Consider the following 23,464-nt stretch of genomic DNA (forward strand, 5'->3'; position numbering starts at 1 on the left):
TTGTTGGCTAAATATTCTCTCAGTGTTCTTACCTGACCGACAAGCAATGTCAACGTCCTTCTCAAAATCAGTCTGTAACAAGAAACAATGAAATGGGACAACCATTATTAATTGAAAACTAAACCACAATACCTTTTGCCAACTAGCGCTTCCAAAATGTCCTACTTACAGAGTCATAGTCTCTTAAAAGTGGTTTCTTGTTGCTGAGAAGGTGAAGTGTATTTTTTTAGAACAGCAGAGCTTTACAAAGTTTCCTAAAGTATAACTGGGTGGCTTTCAAAGTATGTTGCCTGACCAGAAAAAATAAAATAAAATAGGGGGAAGTAGAGTTTATACTTTTAATAAAATGATACATTGTATAGGGTTATTTTTTATGGAAGAATACCTTCTACATCTCATAGAAGGATCATCTTTAAGGAAGATTTTCATAGTAATTTTACAAACAGAAGTATGGAAAATACTCTGCAATACAAATTACTGTGAATAAGTGCAATCCAATTAGTCAACCCTATCTGACACATCACCAATTTGTTATGAAGTGGTTATCTGTTATATAACATTCTGTCTCTCCTTGCTACTAATGTAGTTATGTGAAGCTTTCTCTCTCTGAAAAGAACTATTATTTATTTCATTGGGCAAAAGTAAATTTTAAGAACTATGAATTTTAAAAGCTGAAACCCCAAGCACACTTTTCTTAGTTCAGCAAAAGTACTTATCCTGTTATAGAAATCAAGTAATCTTAAAATAATGTTTTTTTCAACAGAATGTTTATTACATAAAAAAATGTTTAATAAAGGTGACCTTCTTCTTGCTTGTGAAGTCCAAACATTGGATTCTTTTTAATTCATCATCTTTTGAAGGGCATCTGCTTGCTGAGTCTTGCATTTTTTCAGGCCCTGCTCCTGTCCCCATTATAGTCAATGGCAAACTGTCATTGAAAGTGAAGGGACCAATATTTTGTCTTAATATACTACCTAACAACATTAGTAAATCCAAACCAGTACACTAAGTCATTCACTGTCTGTTGATTCAAGCCACTAAATAGACTCCCTTTCTAGATTCTCTAACACTTTCTCCTTGTTTGAATTAGTTTGATAGGAACATTTTCCAAGGCTTCATGAAGGGAAGATTCTCGAACATATCAGTGCTCTTTACACCAACACCAGAAAAAGCCGTGATATATTACTAGAGTACTTTCTCATTTTCATATGTAAGAATATTTTGTCACAGAGAACACTAGTGAAAGATACTAATTCATTGCAATCCACTAAATGATCACACCAATAATCTAAAACTTGCTAAGAGATTTAATGAATCAGGTAATGACCTAAAGAGATTTATGCTTAAAAATGGTGTTAATATTTCAGCTGTGCATACTTGCAATGTACAGTAATGTAAGTTTTATTCTTTTGGATAGGAATACTAAATTAAGAGTCAAAATAAAAAATAAAAGCTAACCATTATTTGAGCATGTCCATTAGGAAAAGAACTCGAAGAATCTGCATTGATTGGATCCTGGCAATTTCTCAGTCGACATCTGAATGCATCTTGAACCTGTGAAAACAATATCTCATACTGATTCTTGTGCAACATGATATACTCTACCTCTATTAAAAATTAAATTAAACCATATGCATGACTTTAACATATGTGATAAATCAGAAGCAGTAAATATAAATGCTTATTTCTGCCATTTCATACATTTGCCATATTTTGTGGCTGGGGGGGGAACTGAGAATCTGTCAGTCTATCGCACCAAGACATGGCATGTCAGTCTATTGCATCAAGACATCGCAGAATTAGATTTGTCTACAGGCAGAAGTAACTGGTGGTCAGTGATGATCTGATACTCAAGTTAAATCGGTCTTGGGTGTTAGTACTTGGCTTTGTCTTCTCATTCAGTTTGGTACACATATGATAGGAAGACTAATAGATAAACTATTAAGCATTACAAAATAAAATACATCTTCTCCTTGATAAATGTAAGATGCTTGAAATTCAGTTCTTAACAGTTACTATAATTAGATACTTTGTTCTCTCTTAATTATACTTTACAGAATAAGCCAATTTGAAAGACGTTACTAATGCCAGTCATAAGCTCTAACTCTATGTATAGGGAATCTCATGCATCTTTTCTAGGAGTAAAACTATTCAGACCATGTAAAGATCTTAAGTATGAGCATAAGAAGAAGAAAAGCACAGAGCCCAGTAAAGTAATTTTGAAGACTTGTCCCCAAAACACAAGTATATCTGAGGAATTATCTTTAATTATCTTTCATAGGAAAAGCTTTTGGTTTTCTATCATTTGACTTTGAGTAGAATGTATGTTTAAAGAAAAATTATTATGTCAGAAAGATGTGATTCAACAGAGAGGAACATTCAAAAGAAGAATGCAGTTCTTGTTTGCTGACAGTAGAATGGAAATATATTTTGTTGCTTTCTCACACATATAATAGTAGGGACAGCAAGGCAACTTTCACAACAGATAGGAATATTTTTACCAATATTTTAACAGCAGGGAGAGAAAATTTCTTGGAATGAAAACCTAATTTGTTTCACTTCAATATGTATCCTCAGGTACATTCTAATACAGCAGTACAATCTAAGCTTTAAAATATGACCTTTCATTCCAGAAGTATCAATATTTGTAACCTGATCACAGGACATGACTTGGTAAACAGGAACTTAGTTGGGTTACCTCCAAGCAAAATAAACTAGTATAATTTCTTGTTTGAATATGAAAACACAAAGAAATATCTACAAAAATCTACATTCCATTTATTGTCTTTAGAAATTACTGGATGTCTCACTCAGAGCAATTAAAAAGAAGAAAATTGTATTCTACTCATGAACATTTTGTGAAAAGCACAAGAGGATAATTCATTAACTGTTGCTGATGAAAAGGTGGCTGTTTTCAATATGTCGTATTCTACTGCAAGCTGTACAAGAGCTTTCACAAAGGGAAAATGAATTTTTTAAAAAATAGTTTAGTTTTGCAACTAGGAAACATTATTTTAAAGTGCTCAGTCCTTAAGTGAGTAAGAGTGTTCTGCAGTCTTGATAAGTGTCTGTTGCAGGTGGAGGAAGACTAATATAGAGCAGAAAGAAGAACGAAGGTGGGAAGATTTGGATTGATTTCAAGACATTGAGACTTCCCCAATGTGGTAAGATCATGTAAAATGTGCTTGACCTGTAGCGTGAGTCAGATTCTGATTTTAAGCACTGCACTTCCTGTGGTTTTCTATGTGTTTAACATTAATTTAATCTGGTATCTCCCAAGTGTTGCAGATTAAATCTAAGACTTCTTTCATTTTATCAATGCTGAAGTCAGGTCACACTTCAGACTTTGTGCTCTGGCACATTGATTTGACCAAAAAATAAAATAAGAATCCTTCCCTCCAATGTACCCTAGCTGTGCTGAATCTCGTCTCAAGCCTTATGATGTTTGACTCTAAAACAATATTACTTCAGAAAACACTATGCGACCTCTCCCTCTATGCAGTGGCCCTCCTTATTTTTGCGACTCTGTGTTCATGACTTCGGTTCAGACAGCTCCAGAGATCAAGAACCTGATGTCCTACTTTCACTATCTTCTATACTAAGGCAGTAAATCTTGATGTTAGGATCCTCTTCAATGTGCATGTGTCTTACAGTATTTCTGAATTGCAAGCAGCATATTATTTGAATATGTTAACGGAATGTCAAATGTAGCTGTATCCACCATACCGACATATGTCGCAACTCCTATGTGTCCTCACACAAGTCAGGAACAAAAAGGCTGAAGTTTCTAAATACCAGCTTATTTTCCTAAACTGCTTGCTCAAACTTGTTGAGTATGTACAGACTGTGCTGTCTTTACATTTTACTTTGAAACATAATCTTGTTTCCTCCCCCCACCCTTTTAACATCAAGTTACAAGATTTTCTTGGAGCCAGGCAGAGCAGGAGACAGATGTGATGAACGTGCAGATACCAGGGAAGTGGTTTCCTTAGCAACAGTAACCAACTCCAAGCTTTTATAACTTACCCTCTCCCTACTCATGCACTCTATTTTTCTCCTGTGATACAGAAATGTGGGCTTTAGACGCCAACGATGCATTTAATCCAAATGTTCTTTAGTCAGCAGAACACAGCAAAAGGGGAAAACACACGTGGGTTCCTGCCATCACTAGCATTAATGGGAGTTACTCAGTGTGATTCAAATTAGCTTTAGACAATCTCATGTTCAAGCAGGTCAGGCTAATCGTTTTGCTCTGATGGAGAAGCTTCAGCACTAACATCTCCTATAATGCTCTACTCTGTGACACGAACTCACCATCTTCCACAGCTCAATTAGGCATTTAAACAGCAAGAAGAGAGAAAAAAAATACTAGGCTCTCTGGACTAAGAAGGGAACACAAATCAATAATATCCAGCTCTTAACTTCACATTTTTCTATCATAATTTCCAAATGGTCTATAAGAGGCCTCATGCTGAAGAAGTATTATATTTATCTTAGAAGCTAGGAAATGGAAGCATAGATTTAACGATTTAATGTCTTTCCAAAAAACATGGATGAAGGGCAGAAACAGACACAACATTTAGTTCTCTTCTAGTTGCATGTCTTACTCAGTGAACCTCCCCGGCTTCGTAACGCAGCTCTTGTCACATAAGACATAGTAGGGAAGCTGAAAACTGTTTCCATCATTTATGTTTATAACAATATAACTAAGAGGAAAAATGGAGGTTTTATATATATAATTTTGAAAATATGTGTCTTTTTGTAATATAGTGATAATAAAGGCATAGTAAAGCAGGGCTGTTCATTTTTCTTTGAATTTTATGGTGATATATTCCACTCCTTTTTTTTTTTTCTAGCAGTCAGAATTATTGTTTTGCCTGTGTTGGCATGCTATATTAGATCAATCTTATAGGCTATAACTGAGATAGCTTTGTAGCTGTCATCAAGAGTGACAAATATGCTGGCAGGGGTTCCTTGACAGGCACTGGCAGAACAAAATGCTTTTGCAGACAACATAAAGTAACAGACTCTTTCAGCTGGGGAGGTGCTCTATGCAGTGCAAGGACTGCATGACACATGGTGTGTGATAGTCACTCTCTTGGTTTATACTCACCCAAAGGTATCTGGAGCTAGAAAGCCAGACTCTTTAGAGCCACATTGAAACATAACTTACTGGAATTATGTCTCTTTCTATGTAGGAACTTGTTGCCATTAAAAAAAATACGTCTTTGCTGCTGCAGGCTCGTCCATGTAAGTGCAGACCATATACATTTTTCAAACAAAAACTTGTGTCAGGTGCAGCAACTTTTACTTTGCTGTTTCTGAAGAACTTTCTACTAATTTCCTTTTCCCATACATATATATATAAAAATTAGTTCCTGAAGTGTTTTACCCAGTTTACCATTTAAATCCGGAGGACTAAAAAAGATTCAGTGTGTTCTGTCAGACACGGTTCAAACAGCTGTATGCCTAGGCTTCTTTGTCTTCCACCACCACCACTATCACCATCTTGACTGAAGGTAACATACTGATTAGTGAATAAATTGTCTCTGTATATTTACTTCCACCTAAATTGTCATGACTGAAGAAAAAACTTCTTCCTCTTTTTAACAAGGGATGAGCTTAACAAACCTACGTGTTCTTTGGGCTTCATCAGGTAACCTTCTCATGAGGTAATTTTTTTTTAAAATACCATGTAGATTGATTAGCTGTTTTATAAAATGCCTTTCTTCTATAATTGCAGTGTTAGGACCAGGAGCTGTAAGTGCCAAGACTGACCTGTGGTAAGAACTCCTTAAGTGGTTAAACAAAGTAATGATTCTTTGCCGTTAGATGAGATACACATATGTGATCTGCTAAAATATCAATGAATAAAGTACATCATAACTAACTGATTGCCTACACACACAAACAATCAAGATTCTAAATTCTTGTATAAAATTATTCATAAGCATTTTTACATATTGCTTGCACTAGTACCAGTGAGTTAAAAGCAGTTCAAGTTAGCCTATGAATTTGAAAATCAGTTTTCTTACAGAAAAGTAATTCCACGTCTAACGCCACAGTCCTATCTCTGAGTAGAGTTAGACAAGAATATTTCCATGAGATGTTCAGTGATATTGAAGTGCTGCCTGGGAATGAAGCATTTGCAGCAAATAGTGTCATTAGTTTAGGGAACCTGTCCCACGCTCAAAGCTTGGGGCATTGAGAGAAGATGCCCATTCAATTTAATCTTCAAGCAGTTGAAATATTTTTGTTTTCTATTCAGCTTCTGCATTACTGCACTGAAACAGGCTTCAATGTCTGAATTGCTATGTTATGCTCATGCATTTTGGCTCTTCTTTTGACAAAATCAGTGACTAATAAGCAGAAGTGTGTTGCAACGTCTCTGCATTCTCACAGGTGAGATAACAAAATGGAATTAGGACATAAGGAAATGGAATGAATCTGCATCAGGGGAAGTTCAGATTGGGCATTAGGAAAAAGTTCTTCACTGGGAGGGTGGTCAGTCACTGGAACAAGCTCCCCAGGGAACTGACTGCAGCACCAAGGCTGTCAGAGATCAAGGAGTGAGAAAACTCTTAGTCATATGGATAAGTTTTAGGTAGTCCTGTGAGGATCAGGGAGTTGTACTTCAAGATACTTATAGGCCTCTTCCATGTTTAGACATTCTATAATTCTGTGAAAGATAATGCTGTTTATACTGCTTTGGTTTTGAAGGTTTCATCTGCAATCTCAAGTTAATATTTCTTTTATAATACATATAGTTCTCCAGGACAGTAAGTGGGAAGTGGTAGGCCCTTTCAAGGCTAATTAATGTATTCCAACGGAAATACAAATTTAATCAACCGGAAAATCAGCTTGGAGCTGCCATTTTTTCTACTGAAAATAGTTGTAGTGTCTTACCATTTTACTAAAAGAACACGTAAAATGATAGCTTCTAGATCTACTTCTCTGAAGAGAATGCCCTCTTCTGCAGATGTAAATTGTATGGAGAAATAAAATGTTGTAGAAAATAAGGGAATAGCAAGACAGTTCCACATAAGAAATTTGTTCTGAATATGATCTCATATTCTGCATGTATTTTTAACTGGACCAAAATAAAAAAAAAAAAAAGAAAGAAAATATATTAAAGGAGGTAAGCCGCTTCCACCATGAAAGCTGTTTAGGAAAAACAAAAGTTCACAGGCCCTAACAGCTTGAATAAAGTGGGATCGAGTCACCACAATGGAAGGTGTTGATTTCTGCAAGATATTGATGTTTTTTTCTTAAAAACTGAAATCTTCATTCTTTGATAAGATAATCATGTATGCATACTGTATAGCATAGCAGTGTAAAGTCCCAGAAAAATGGTACAATATTGAAAGATTGAAATAAATTATGTAATCCATGTTTCTTTTTCATTAATATAGTGAGTTTCAACGTTTATAGGGTGTGAATGGTGAAAACGAAAACCACTGTGTGAGTTTCCTCACTCAGTTTTGACAATCACCCTTTCTTGAAATATCTTCCTGGTTTTTTATTGCTTGTGAATAACTCTTGTCAGTCACAAGGAACCATGCTAGACAGTGTAATTTGTTTTATTGGTATGGTAGATATCCTGAAGTTCATAAGTAGCTAACACATAGGTATGCCAGTGCACCAGGTTGCTGCACATTTTTGACAGATGGTCCCACTACCACAGATCTGTCATCAAAACTGCTGTGTTACTGCTCTCGAACCTATCTCGATAAAAATGTAGGGTTAGTTAGCAGGCTAGATAGGTTAGAGAAGCTGTCACCGGAGCCAGATTAATGAGACCTTGTGTGTTAGCTTTGACATCAGTTTTCGGGGGTAATGAATTCTGTGGTGGGTGGCAGGGAGCTGTGAAGGACAGACTGGGGCAGTAGCTTTTCCTTGCTATTCTCAAAGCATTCATCCGTCTTCATCTTCACTGTCCCCATAACTTAAGCATGTTTCCTTAAGTATGTACTTGAGTTTGTAGGACTGAAAGGGTAGATCTACACCAACATAACACCTCATGTCCTTGTATCCTTTTTTAGGGACAGGAAAAGCAGAAATCATTTTGTGTCTGAAACAGTTTTAGAGACTATGAAAATCTATAGCCTTTGGTCTACAAGAAAAGGGCATTCATGTTAGCATTTCCCCATACTGACAATATTGTTAAAGCCTAACAGTTTAATAAACTGAACTGGGGATTGATTAAAAGCCACTTTTAATTAAGTGAGTACAGTTTTATACTGAAACCAGCATTCTACACCTGGAATTACCTGATCTTCTCCCTCTCTCTTTCACTTGTTCCTCTACATCTAACTCTAAAATGCTTTTCTCTTTCTATATATATTTATATTTCCACAGTGCAAGCTGCATATAACATTAAAGAGTAGTCAAGAGATAACAGGAGCTCAGCCCTTTAGAGAACCGGGAAGCCGTTCCTCACCTCCCTTCGGAGAATACAATGGACCATGACAATAACAAAGCCTTGTAATGAATCAAATACTGCAAAAAGTATCTGAAACAATATTGATCTTTTGTCTGTCATGGCCAGAACTGCAGACATCCAGGTCAGGGCTAGAAGTGGCAGCACCACACAGGAACTCCAAAGAGATGCCCTGTTGAAAAAAGAAGATAAAAGCAGCATTGTAATATTGTAAAAAATTATTAAAAGCTTACTATTAAAATAAATCATATATAAGGATGGCACTTTATCAAGTTAACTTGAAAATCACAGACAAGAATGTAACAGTGTCATACTTTATGTTCTAAAGAATATCCTATATTCATTTAATAAACATAGTTGCAAACTTTTTTTGTTGTTGTTAAAAAGTATTTAAACATGCTCAGCACTATATACAGTGTTAGCAAACACAGTTGTCATCATCAAACTATTGTCTCACATGCACCGTATAAGATTTGTAACAAGAAGATGTAAATGATCAGGACTAACATGGCATTACTGGCGGTGGTGGCTGACAAAGCTGTTGTTGAAACTACTCCACACTTGGCACATTTGAGCGTCAAACCGCTATGAGGCTCACTCATCTGACTGCAAACAAACAGAACACCCACAAAAAGAACAAAATATTGAATTGTCACCAAAAAACGTTGCTACTGAAACTTAGCTTTTAAATATGACGTCATGCAGAAAAAGTAAGTAGACTTATTCAGGATGAATGCTCTATATTGTTGCAGAACTGTACTTTGCACTCTACATTATTGTTAGCTTTAAACATTAATGCTATGGGGCTCCACTTCATGCAGACTCTATTTCTTCCATTTAAGCTATAAAAAGCCCCAAATATCCAGTGATCAAAACTGCTCACTACACTAAAGTAAACATAAGCACGTGCTGGGATAGACACACAAAGTGAAATCCCTCTATTCAGACCTGCTAAAAGACCATTATATCCAAAATTGCTTGAGAAAGAGTACAGGACACTTAAAGGAATAGTATGTTACAGAGCATTAATAAAAAAGGGAAAGAAACCTGGAAAATATATTCAAGCATCAAAATAGTATAGTCGTACTGTATAGTCAGATTTGTATGAGTGATTTGAATAGTGCACTAACATCTGGAGTGATTTTATTCATGCCATATAAAGGTCTGAATACAGGGCTTGAAATGCATGGAATCTGGTGAAATAAGTATCAGTTGGTACTAAAAAGGGGGTGACCTCTTTTGCATTTTAATAAAACACAGTACACAAGCATTAAGCTCAAGCATTTTGTAGGGACAATTGTACCTTGGCACCTGTCAGAAGAGTTAAAGGGCAAATCTGGAATTTAAATTTGTTTTTACATACAGCATGCATTTAGCTTCCTGAGTCAACTAAATAAAACTTTTGCTATTCCTTCTCTTTCTGCTGTCAGTGCCAGTAATCACAGCTGACTAAGATGTGACAGGAAGGGTGCTTTACCTATTCCCAGCCAGAAAGTGAAGACAGGTAACACTTCATTTTCCTTCCAACTACTTTAACCAACAGAAATCCTTTTTATTGCCAAACCCAGTATTCACAAGTTTTTTAACATACTGTCCAAAAAAAATCAACTCTAGTGGTTTAACTTTACATAAAAAGTCAAGTGTATTTTCCATAAAAATGCATTTTTTTCACATAAAAAACCCAATCAGAACTATGACTTTGTATAAGATGATTGTGAGATGTGAAAAGAACTGAGTGAGTCCACATAAGTTTACACTAATTAAATATCCACATTAACGAATGAACTAGAAAAAATGCATTGAGTAATGTTAAACTAAGCTTGGGAATATACTTCCCCTCTTTGCTTGGCAATTCTTCAACGTTACCAGACTGGATTATTCTCTTTACCTCTACAGATCTCTTCTGAATCTTGCAAATAATAATAGAACTTGATGTGTATATAAACCAAATATGATCTTTCTGGCTGTGCATATATATATGCTGCCCCTTGTGTCATGAGAATGGTTGAGATCCATCAAGATACTGTTTTTTTTCACCACTTGTTGATTCTCCTTATGCTTATTAAGGTGGCAAAACCCATATGGAGTTAGTGTATTTTTCCCCATTCACTGCTTTAAATCGTACATAAATGATTTATACAGCTGAACATTTGACTGAACTTTTGAATATAAGTTCAGTAAGTTCAATGTTTGCCAGGAAGAATGAAGTTGCCTTCCTGAGCATGGCTGGCATTAGATACTTGAGAAATGAATGACAATCCCCTTTCTAGAGGAGATCAAATGCTACAACAATTTCTATGCCTCAAAGAATGACTCCAGACCTGTCATCTGCCAAGTAGTATCAAAGAATGCTGTTGCCAAGCCACCATCTCATACTATCACAAAAGTTAAGATTGTTTCTCATTAGGGTACGTACATGCTTTTCCAGAATAGCTGGATTGTTTCTGACAGAATAACTTCTAGTTCTTTGTTCATTTATTTTAAAATAAAATACCTATTTATTAAGCTGCACATTGTTAGAAAGCAAGTTATTTGTTTCATCAGGAAAGTATAAGCAAATAGTTGAGTAGGTAAAAAAAAAAAAAAAAGCAGTTTAATCTAAACCTCAATATCCTTTAAAAATATGCAGACAAACTCGTGGCTGCTCCAACTCCATAAAACACTGGAATTAGAACAGATGTAAATTTGAATTGGTGATTATTACTATTCCTAAAATAATTTGGATAGTTTTACAATATTCTAGATTTCATTGATATTGTTACAAGTGAATGTTGATGGAGTAATGTAGACAAAAGCAAGGTTAAGAAATTAGTAGTTCTAATGAAAAAGGAGGAAATAAGAAAACAAAATTAAAGCTTTCAGTATATATTTGTCAGAATGAGGGTGAAAGAGCTGAAAACAAGAAAGATTTAATCAAATTAATATTAAATGCAAATCACATCAGCTGAAGTATTTACCATGAATTTGCTCATCTAACCAATGAACTGAACTTATTAGGAATGCTACTGTTAGTGAAATGGTAAAATAACTCAGACTGAAGCTGTAATAAGTTTACCCATAACAGTAATATACAGTAGAATTAAGATATCATTGCTTATCATTGGTAGAAATGCAGCTAGCCCACAAGACAATATGAAAACAAGTAGCTATAAAAAAACAATTACTCAAAGGTTAAATATATTTTCATAAGGATTAAGGTGATGATGCACTTGTGAAATATTTTTCTCCAAGACGGAATGAGTCTAGATTTGCTGCTGCGCAACTTCAAATAATTGTCATCCACTGAAAAAGTTTCTGATACCACCACTGTCATAATCCTTTATTCTCACAGTAACAAACAAAATCTGGATGTAAATGCATGCAAATTACCAGTAACACAAAATTTCCATTTACCTTTTTTTTTTCTTTTAAAACTTGTTATTTACTTTGGAATTCTGTTACACTAACTTAGAATATACATCTATGTAAATATGGATGTAAGAACACACGCAATTTTTTCATACAGTCAGAATGGCAGAATAACATTGACCTTGCTAAGGGATATATTGTTGCAAAATGTATAACAGTTTACACTAATGAGTAACATTTCCCACCATAGTAATTAAATCTGACAGCTAGAAAAAAAAAATCGTTCTTTCAGCACACACAGTTCATACAACTCTTTTCCTAACTACGACAACTGTACATGTGTGACGATCTTGTGAAATCTCCACTCAGCATTCTTTAAACCTCATTCTTACTAACTTAATACTGTTGTACTTGTGTTTTATTATATTTAGCTTGTTTAGTTGCCTTCCCTCAGGATAATGCAACAGTAGCTTTTGAGATGAATGGAATCTGTTAGACACACTGTTACAGGGATATAAGAGTCCAAAAGCACAATCAAAAGGACTTTTGGTGAATATCTGTAATTGGAAATTGGTGATACAATGTCATATGCTTTAAAATAACCTAGTTGTTGCTTACCCCGCTCTGTGTTTGAGCTTTTTATCTAGGATTCCATCTCTGGAAACAAGTTTATTAAATACCAAAATGCCAATCACCATGTTGACCTGTCAAACAGAAAACAAACAGTTGATATTTCAGTGCCTGAAAGAAAATATTTTGTCCTGTTACTTCAGAAGAAGGCTCTTGCAGGCCTGCAAAATACCTCCTGTTAACATTTCTGAGCATTCGTTCAGAAGTTGTGTAACACCATTGCTGAGTACACCAAAAGGCCATATTCTTAAACGGGTGACACATACACACACTGCCACAGGCTTATTTTTGAATCTTGAATAATTCTTGGTATCGAGTTATATGTTGATATATCAAGTGTACATGTCTGCTAGCCAGAAGCTTGACTGATACAGCTTAAATAATTCCTCAGTTTTAATTGCAGTGATTTAGTCTGTTCCAGGAAAACCATGGCATTTGAGCTGTGAGCATGGAGAAGAGCTAGTCAGAGCACACGATGGCCATCACTCTTTTTTAAGTGTTTACAGCCCATATGGGTGTTCCCACTTATGCAGAATTGGCCTGTGGTTTTCCATATCTTCTTAGACATTAGTCATTGTCTATGTCATTCACCAAAATGCCAGTCTTGAGCCTTGTTTGACTGCAGTTTCCTTTTTTTTTTTTTTGTGGGCCAAATGAATGCCTGAGGTAAGTCTGTTTAGCTACATTAAAGTAAAGCTGCTATGATCAAATATACGGGTTGAAGACCTAATCTTAAAAAAAATTTAAAAAAAATCAAGTGTTTCAGCAGTCAGACTTTGTTATTCAATGGACTTACTAATGGCATTTAATGGACAACTTAATGACAGGTATTATCCATTTGTATTAGTGAATTGAACTCTATGAACCTATTTGCACAGCCCTGCAACTATTAACTAAATGTTCCTCCTTTTTTTTATTAGCAAAGTGTAAATCTTTTTTCAAACAGATTTTTCAAGACCTGTGCCAAAATACCTAACTGTTACCAGTCTGTCCTGCCAACTCTTTTCCAGCTTTTCTTATTATCACTTTATTTTCAGCATTTACATTTTTCAGCTGATTTTATATAATTATTTTTCTTCATACACTTAGCCTTAAGTGGCTGCATGGAACAGCTCCTTCTACAGCTACTAGTTAATGGTAGGGCAAACTGTGACTGTGAACTTCAAACATCACTGAACAAAGCTTGCCAATTACACAGAGAACATATAGTTCCATGTGAAAATTATGACTGGCTTTTTGTAAACATCCTTGGCTCCTCTATCATGACAGAGACTGTGAGTTGTACAGAAGGATCCTGGCTTGACTCCAGGCAATGATGAGACAAACTCCATGGGAGTAGTAAACATCCATTTCAGGAAAATCTATGTAGCTAAATGGCTGTATCTTTGGTGACTACTAAGACTGATTCTCTTTTGCAAGAGAAAATCGGAAATAACCAGTGCTGATGGAGTCATCCTCACACAAAATTGGTGGAGTAGAAAGAATTAGATTCAAAAGCTGTAAGGGAAAAATACTAAGCAAATTGTTGTAAAAAAGACCCACATAGACTGCAGAGCAGATGACGGATAGTCAATGGTACATGCAGGGTGCAATTCATCTTACCCTAAAGTAGTCACCTGAAATACTTCTGATGGTTTGAGTCCTAAAAGTGGGTATTTCTCTCCACTGACAATGAAATATGGCTGAGATAACTCAGATACAGAAATCTACATTGCGGATGTCTACAGTTAGGCAAAGTGAATCCTACACCTAAATGCATTTCCAGAGATATTGAAGATTAATACACAATCAGGTAACATTTCTCAGCTATGATGATTTTTTTTTTCTTTGCCTTCAAAAGCAGTAGCCATGGAGAACTTTCTGGCTGGTTCCACTCCTCCTGTTGCTTTTGCTGGCAGAGCGATATTCTGCCAAGCAGCACCCTATCAAGACTGTCACTGAGCTTCACAAGGGCGGTGACAATTGCGTAGATGCTGTTGATAATAACTCAGTGATGCCTGTAACAAGTTTTCTGTGCCAGCAGTAAGTAAATTATTCTTCCACAGTTTACTGTGTAAACATGGAGAGACAACTCGTATAAAGAAGTGGTATAATTAAATGAATCATGCATTCAAAATACTGAAGTACATTAACCAATACTGAGCTCGGTATTTACAGTAAAGTGTAACACTACTGTATAGCTAAGCTTTTACAATTTAAATAGCACATTCCATCATTTCATATGAAAATACTGGAAATTATATTAGCGTTTACCAAGACAACAGCAGCTGCAGGTCCAACGAAAGCATAAAGTAGTCCTCCTTCAAGTGACAGCCAACAGCTAGAAAGAACATTAGAGAAGAACTAACACAAATTAAAAAATAAGTATAACACATTGCCAAGAAAGCATTAATAATTACTACAGTGTGGGATTCTTCCAGTGTATGTTCAATCCTGCACGTAGATATTCATATGCATAGGTAAAAAAAGAATTACTTTGTTGATACAGTAACGCAGAGTGTTGAAAGTTATTTACATTACTAGTTTTTAAGGTTTCAAAAGTTTTAATGTGAATTAAACATATACTGAAATGCCTAAAATGTATTAAGAGCGGAATAGAAAACCAGGCTGCAAATCTTTATTGAATCTCCTCTAATCAGGTATGATGAGTTAACTGAACAGGACTTTCCAGGTGGGTATCTAGAAACATTTCCAGCTGACAATGTGTAGCAGTTCTTCTCTTAAAACAATGAAAAGTCAAGGACCTATGACGTAGAACTTTGGTGAGAACAAGCTTCTATATACAGGGGTTGGATTAAATGATGTCTAAGCTCCCTTCCAGCCTAGGCCATTCTATGATTCTATGATTCTATGATTCTATATCTTCTCTTGTGTAATTTAGTAATTGCTATTAGAACTAGGTCTTTCAGACAACACTCCCATTAAAGAAACATCATATATGAGCTAACTCTTCTTTGTTCTCTGGAATATTTTGCAAACAAGTTACATGTATATTTTACAGTGTCTGAAAACTATTTTCTGATGAGTTTGTCATAGTGCATCAGGGTTTTCACTGAAAATCATTGGATTTCCAAACACAGGGTGCTTATAGAATCAAATGCGAAATATTTGGTACACCATGATGTAAAGCTTTCCTTATCTGCAAAAGATCAGGAGCTTCACACACTGAAGTAAATGCAGCTGTGCTGCTTTCCCAGTGATTACACATTCAAGAACTATGTGTTTATTTGAATGCATGATCACACCTACATATAAGAAAACTCAAGTAAGACGCATTCAAATAATTCACTTGGATCTCAAATTCAGAAACTCTCACACCAGAATCATATGTATCTTCTTTATTTTCCAGTGCTGTTTCTGTACTGTTGAAAACCAAGTAAATTAAAGGCAAGCACTTTGTAAAATTAATGGTCTGTTACAGCTGGAATTCTAACTGCAAAGAAGAAAAGTGTTTCCTGTTGTGATGAAGCCATGTGAAATTTGCCACACGTACCCAACCGCATCAGCGTGCTAAATTCTGGAATGATAAATTGATGCATATAGTTTATATCTGCCTCACTGTTAAAAAGGTAACACATTTCAGGCTATTCAGTATCCTACCTCAAAAACGAGATACAACAATAATGTCCAATGAATTTTTTATCGTCAAAGAAAAATGCTTTCTTAATTTTCTGCATCTTTTCTTACTATTTTTCCAAAAGTGAGTTTATTTATGTTGAGAGACTGAAAACACAGGCTTCTGAATGGGAGGAATATATTCACAGTGCATTGCCCTACCAGTATTTAGTTAGTGAAGATGGTCACTCTAAATAGCTAAGATATAGTTTGAATGTTCATGTTTATTGTGAGATAAAAACATCACTTCATAAAAGTTATTGATGTATTGCACTTGAAACATAATTTTAGTTACCTGTGCTGATAAAAAGAGTCAACAAAAGGTTTTTTAAATAAAAGTAAAACAGTTTCTACCACATAAATCATTATGACTAAGATAGAACTGTTCCCTTGCTGCCCCATGCCCTCAGGTAAAAAGGCTGTTCAAAAGAGTGGCTTTCACTCTTTAGAGGCAGAGTTGGATAAAAATATAGAGCTTGTCTTCTCTTCTTTACACAATCTGAATTTTTAACAATCTGGATTCTCAACAATGTGTGATGTGCTTATTGCAATGTATTCAATAGCTGCCAGTTGACAAATTTGAAATGCATGTTTTCCCAATAATTTTCTGCTGAAAACTTTCTGAAGACAGATTCTCAGGTATCTTCTTACACCATAAGGCAATTGCCGTCATTTTTAAATTGTTTTTTCTTTCCTGTTCTTTTCCTTTGTTCTGATAACTTTTTCTATGCTTTATAATTGTTTTTATTTTGTTCTCCCTTTCTGTATCTTTCTCCCCCATCATCATATAGAAAGCCATATAAATTGATTATTATTAAGAGCATCCACTGGTGGTTTTATGAAATGATGTTACATGGTCATAAAATTCTGCTGAGTGATTAAATATCTGTAGATTTGCTGCTGTGGCCTGTACATTTTGTGAGCTATTTGATGATCTCAAGGAGAACAGTTCCTTCTCTTAGGAGACCAGGACTATGATGGAATTCTATTTTTGTTGATATAATGAATTCCTGGAAGTTATGTGCACTATTCATTATATATAGCATTGTATGTAAACATAAGTAGGTCATGCAGGTTTTTAAGTGTAACTTTTAGTAGTGGTGCTTTCACAGCTCTGTTTGAAGAAAGACAGCAACAATATTTATTAGTTTTGAGGGAAAAAAAAGCTTTCAGACACACAAATCTCTTTCAGATATCCTGAAATGTGTAAAAGCTTGTCACTGTGGTTTCTATTATTTTTAGAAAATCCCTTCAGCTTCTGTACCAGCTTCAGTATAAACATCTGCGTGAAACAGTTTCTACATTTAGTTTAAAATGCACAATAATATAACTGTCTAATAATTAGGACTGAAAGGAAAAGATAATAATCAGAGACTGTTGATCACAGAATTCGGTCAAGAGTGAATGATTCAAGCCACTTCCATCAGTCAAATACTCTCTGAAACTCAGATCTGTTTCAGAGGTCCTGGGTCCTTTGCCCTTTCAGTCAATTTCTTCATGTGTGGGACTATGGGGCTGGAATCAATTCCTTCATTTTCGCTCTTAATTTTCTCCATTTGGAACCGTTGGTTTTAAAAATAGCCTCTCACACACAGTTTGCAACAAGATGCATTTCTGATGGCAGCATGTCTGTAAGTGATTGCAGCCAAAAGTGGGACAAATACACTGTAAGCAGTTAAAAAACTTACACAAGTGCTTTAGGTGGAGGAGGAGAAAGACAGGAGCTCTGCTTTCACACATCAAAACAGTTAAGGGACACAGTCCTTTGCTGGCTTCTAGAGTAAGGTACAGTGTCAGCTGGTGATGGAGGAGGAATCTCCATTCCCTGCATTCCCTGTTTTCCTTATATTATTCTGATATCAAATGCCAAGAAAATGTATTTGCAAACAACATGAGAGAGACGCGGTTTTTTTTACTTTTCAGATACCCTTGATGAATGATTTGTTGCTTTGTCTGAATATTTCAGTATATCCTCTTTTAAAAATGCATTCAGCCCAGGAAGGAAGCAGAAAGCAACATGAACTAAAGCAAGTAGTCACACATGAATAATATCAGTAGAGTAAACGCAACAAGATTGGTCCTGCAAAGGACAGAGCTATATCTCCAATGGAGTATGGACATTGTAATCTTGTGATTGGTAATTATCACAGACTAAATGCTTCTCCAGTCCTGCTTCAAATACTAAATAACAAAACACCCAGCAAGATGAATGCATATTAACTAGAAAAAAAAAAAAGTCAGACGGGCAGGTTCTTAACATAATTCCCAAAGGCTAAGACTGTTGCTTCACAATTTCCACTTTTAAGTGCTGTCCCACACTTAGTACTTCGGTTAGGTAAGCCATTCCTCATGAGAAAAATGCAAGCTCCGTGTTGTCACAATCTAAAACTGAAGAGCTCAGTGGTTAAAGCTAGTATTCAGGAAGAGATTTGATTTTGAACCCTTAACCACCCAGAGCTAGAGCAATGGCTTGAAGCCTCCCCCACCATATGCGAAGATGGTGGGAGACTCAAAGCAGGGAGAGGGAATCCTGATCTCACTCAGTGATGATGCTAAGGAAAATAATTAAGCATTCATTGAAGCAAGGACTTGACCTAACTCATCCACATCTCTGATGAATGCCCTCATTACCAGGCTATAGAGTCATATTTCCTCTCTTTCTGTCCAGATGCATACTTAATTTCTTAGGCAACGTGAGGAGAGCTCCAAACAGGACGACTGAAGGAAATGCACTCTTGCATACATAACGTCTCGATGGTTGGAGTGCTCTTCTGGTAGGAGAGAGGCTCAGCCCAAGCTCCTTCTTCACCAGCAGAGAACCGAAGGGCAGCCTTGCCAAAGAGTGAATTTTCCAGGGTGCTAAATATGCACTGGAACCAGTCAGGTGGCTAAACAGGAACTGCACTGACAAGATGTAAATGAAGTACACAGATCTCCTCCTTATTGTCTCTCAAGTACAGCCTGGTCCAGGAAATGGGCTGGATCAGGCACTCCAGGAGAGAGGGGATGGATGGGGGAGCTATTCTGAGACTTTTGGTAGGGCTTTGCCTCCAGGCAGGTCAGGGGCATTAAATCCAAGGTACATGCTTGGTGAGCAGAAACTCTTGTCAGTACAGTTTTGGACATGTTTAGAGATTGGCAAAGGCTAACCATAATACTGAGTGTTCTCTTTGGTAAATGTATATAACTGTTAAGTGTCTAAGTGGACCTAATCATCAGTGTTTCTAAAAAGCTTTCTACTTCGAAACCTTCCACAAAATCCAAGATCCCCGGTACTCTGCTGAGCAAAGTCCAAGATTGGCTTTTCTCTTTTGTGGACCACTCAGTGACTCTTGGGGCAGTTCCAAGTGTGAATGGATACATGTAGAGCCTTTAGACTATGCTACATAATTCCTGATGGGTATGGCAGTCTTATTAATTATAAACATAATTTATCATTTCAGATTGACTTACTAGTGGGCTGTTCCGTATCCTTTTGTCTTGGTAAAGCCTATCGATATTGCAACCACTAATGCTGGTAAACCTGAAAAATAAAACAAACCAAAATGGTAATAACCATTAGATGCTGAGCAAAATATTACTGTTCTACCTGGACAAAAAAATGACAGGACAAGCTAATGCAAAATGGCCAATTTTACTTGAAATGAATCATTTAACGAAGCACAGTGCTATTGCAGGATTTGTTTTTCTGAAACTCTGGCAGGGAGGAGGACACTGTTTTCTGCCCACAGTGTATCACTCTGATGTAGCTAAATTACTGGTACATTTGATAGGTCTTAAAGTGAACTAGGAAGAGGCTTCATGAATATTCACTGAATGCTTTTTCTCGATTTATTTTGATTTCTTGATATTACACTACTTTGTCGAAAATCTAAAACGTTGTTAAAACGTATTTATAAAAGAATGCTAAGCAATACAGAAGCATAGCTTGAGATAAATTGGAAAGACTCCTAACCTAGTTTTCCTTTTAGTAATGTGCTGTCTACTATCTTTCGGGTTTACTGAAGAAATGATGATATTCTTGATATTGTCACTGCATTAAACATTTCATTCCAATGATTCCAAGGAAATGATTTTTACAGACTTACCCCATCCAAGGCACAGAAAACGTTTCCTTATGAGCCGTGTCCTAATTTTTCCAGTAACAGCCATATATGACTGCCACGCTTCTGTCAAAACCCAACAGAATGAAGCTAAGAAGAAGAAGTGTAAAAATGCGGTGGTTGTGGTGCAGATGCCCTGCAGGGAGCAAAGAGAAGCTCATGCTGAATACTTAGGAACTCTCATTTCTCTTTTCAATTCAAAGAGTTGTCATATTCTATCATCTTGACCTTTATCCTTAGCATCAACTCCCCCTTTACGATGTGGTGGCCACAAAGCGAGAGAGAAAGAAAGAGAGATGTTGACGGGGATTAAGCAGAAGAGATTTTGACTGTTTTCACAAACATGGAGTGTACTGAGTGGTGACAAAGGACACAGAATAAATCCTGCCACCAGACTTTTCTCTACACATTTACTTTGACTGGAGATCATCATAAAACTATTATGGAAAGCAAGTTACAAAGTTACTGATTGTAAAATCTCACAGAGCTGAATAAAGAAAATGCAGGGACACAAACACTCCTAATTGCCAGTTATATTTCTTTCCCTTCCTGCAGAAAGATCCTGACTCTAAATCTGAATTTTAGGAAATAGATTAAGTTAGATTTCTTCGATTTTTTATTCATTTCTTACAGAACTTTAACCTGTTGGAATATACAGACGGAGATCTTTTTAGCCAGATTTAAGTAACATAACCTTAACAATTACTCTGGATATTGTTTTTATGGGTGTCAGTCATTCATTGCTGTATTTTGAGCATATGCAATTGGCTTGCTTTTGTCACTGTACCCCTTAATTAAACTTGACATTGTAGCTTATACAAATGAGCTTCTCGGCATAAACGATGACCTACCCTCCACTGTGTTGCTTAAAATGCCAGTTGCAGGCTATAAAATGCAGTGTGCATTGTACCCCAGAAGAAAAACCACACCAGTAATATTGAGAGTGTACTCATCACAATGTATCCTCTTCACAATTTTAAATGTCAAAATTACATTGTGGTTAAAAAAAAAAATTTCACCTCCCCTATATTAACAGTGCAGAATCATAGTTGATAAATGCAGATATTATTTTTAGGATTATTTCTTTATGCAGTATACACATCTAAAAGCTATCTTACCCAAATGGGATGAAAAGCTAGACAATTTTTTTTACTAAAATCCCAGTTCAGCAAACTATGTAGGGAGAAAATATGCAAGTTCCTAATTACAAATAGATGCCTCCATATACTGTTGAATCAGGGCTGGTAGCTAGAAAAATTTGGGAAAAATAAGATATATATGACATCATACATGTTCATTTTATATGCCTAATTACTTCCAGGACAATTTAGTTTGAATTTTCTCTTGTGCTAATTTTTCTAGATTCTTATCTGAAATCGGTTGTTTTGGATCACTCCAATAGTTATCCCAAATACACGGTCGATGCTGATATCAACTGATATTAGCATTAGCTGATATCAACCTCTGAATTTCCAAAATGTTATGTACTTGAAGAGTCCAAACTTAATGATTTCCTGGTATGAATTTTCAGATGCAACACCTTGTTTTTAATCCTGGATCAAATTGTCAATTTAAATCTGGGGCAAAGGGTCTCTATACAATTACATGCAAGTGAACTAATATTTTTTTAAAAAAAAATTCGGAATGCAAATAGGAAAAGCCACCAGATCCTGGAAATGCACTAGTCATTCCATCCTAGATTTTGCCATTAATTCTTATTACTAATAATCTCTAAAGTATGTAGATTCATAAACTCTATCTGGTTAAAGCCTGACTGATAGCAGTATTTCCTGTATATGCAAAATAAAGACTTTTTAAAAATGAAAGCTATGCAGTGAAACATACAATAAATATAATAGAAAATATGGAAATGTCTTGTCTTTTACCTGCTGGCTCATATGTTAAGAATTCCCACTACGTGACTTCAATTTACTCTCCTATCAATGTTTTTGTAAAAACTAGCATGTTCTGTTGCAAGGACAATTTGACAATAAAATGACTTTTGAGGTATACTACAAAATCTTTTGTGTACAAACTGCATAGGTAAAATGGAGTATTACACTGAAAAAAAAAGAAGTGAATATACTGTTTCACACAAACAAGTCCTGATCTTTTTAGTGAAAATATTGCTAACTGAATATAGATTATAATATTTAGTTCACAATTATATTGAAAGAAGGATAGATGATGATAATCCGAGACAAATGTGGATGTGGCTGTCGTGTGATGAAAATTTTAATGATCATGTTGAGCACAAAATTAGAATAGAAGCGAGTTTTATTAGAAGTGATCTATGCTCTACTTGGAAAATGTGACTTCTGATTAAAACTAGCTCTTCTGAGTGGCAGACAAGGGTCCTTAATGAACACCCATGGCAAGTCTGTATCACTGAAACAATAGTGTGTTTTCATCACATACCATCAGAAAGACGCAAATCAGCCTCAAAACATCACCTAACAACCGCTGTGGGATTGTAATGACAGGATCATGTGCAGGCAGTGCTTGGTGTGAATTCAGCCTCCCTCGTTCCCCAGCCAGAGAAGCAGTTCTGGCAAATGAAACCTCCCTCTCCCAGGTAGAGCCATGGGCTCAGAACGGTTGACTAATATCTCCTCTCACCTGGGAAATCTGGTTTTTACATTCTTCTGGAATTTTCCCCTTTCGTAATCACACAAACAAACAATGCTGTCCTGTCTGTGATAGTGCTATATCTGGGAAGCTTATTTTCAAATATGAACAAGAATTAATTTTCGCCAAAGGCTGTAATTAAATAGGCATTGAGAATCTCTAGCCAGGGAGCCATAACTTTTGCAAGCACTTTATTAGCATTTTTTTCTTTCTCACCAGGTCATGGACTACTCCCAATTTCTCCTTCTCCTTTTCTTCTCGCTTGCCAAGGGACCACCATCTCCCCTCACCTTGCTGCACATGCAGCAGCATCACTAAAATTTTGCAGTCCATCATGCACAGAAAGCCAGTGTGTCAACCTGTCTCCACCAAGAGATAGTGGTACACATCTCCTCTATTGCTTTAAGAGGAGATGTTTCTTATTTGTTTCTAATTGTAGTTTATTAAAACTCACTCAATTAATTACCTATGCTGAGCACCTGTCAACTTGCCACAAAATGAATTTTAACAGCCTAATTTATTCCCTATTTCTTCAAGCTTCTGAAATTAACTCAACATGGTTCCTCTAACCTCCTCTTCCTCCCATTGCTGTTGTTCTCAGCTCCCCATATTTAAATCTAATTACAAGTGGGGGAAGGGAGCTTTTATGTCCTCAGAATGCACAATTTCATGAGCTATAATTGAAACTCAAGTGTTCAGC

At 36.0% G+C, this 23,464-nt stretch overlaps 1 protein-coding gene across 1 annotated transcript in view; it reads right to left on the minus strand.

The window, feature by feature from the left end:
• Window positions 1–23,097, minus strand: part of LOC104277506 (brain-specific angiogenesis inhibitor 3-like) — a 47,031-nt gene extending 23,934 nt beyond the window's left edge. Inside the window, exons 1-9 of the mRNA XM_009874151.1 lie at window positions 22,981–23,097; window positions 20,122–20,272; window positions 19,487–19,556; window positions 14,672–14,738; window positions 12,407–12,492; window positions 8,948–9,046; window positions 8,441–8,612; window positions 1,459–1,554; window positions 33–72 (exon numbers count right to left, since the gene is read on the minus strand). Coding sequence (XP_009872453.1) covers window positions 33–72; window positions 1,459–1,554; window positions 8,441–8,612; window positions 8,948–9,046; window positions 12,407–12,492; window positions 14,672–14,738; window positions 19,487–19,556; window positions 20,122–20,272; window positions 22,981–23,097 — 898 coding nt within the window. The remainder of the gene's footprint in view (window positions 1–32; window positions 73–1,458; window positions 1,555–8,440; window positions 8,613–8,947; window positions 9,047–12,406; window positions 12,493–14,671; window positions 14,739–19,486; window positions 19,557–20,121; window positions 20,273–22,980) is intronic.
• Between the last annotated feature and the right edge of the window lie 367 nt (window positions 23,098–23,464).

The sequence above is a fragment of the Apaloderma vittatum genome, unplaced genomic scaffold, assembly GCF_000703405.1.
Source record: "Apaloderma vittatum isolate BGI_N311 unplaced genomic scaffold, ASM70340v1 scaffold41717, whole genome shotgun sequence".
In the NCBI taxonomy this organism is placed as follows: Eukaryota; Metazoa; Chordata; class Aves; order Trogoniformes; family Trogonidae; genus Apaloderma; species Apaloderma vittatum.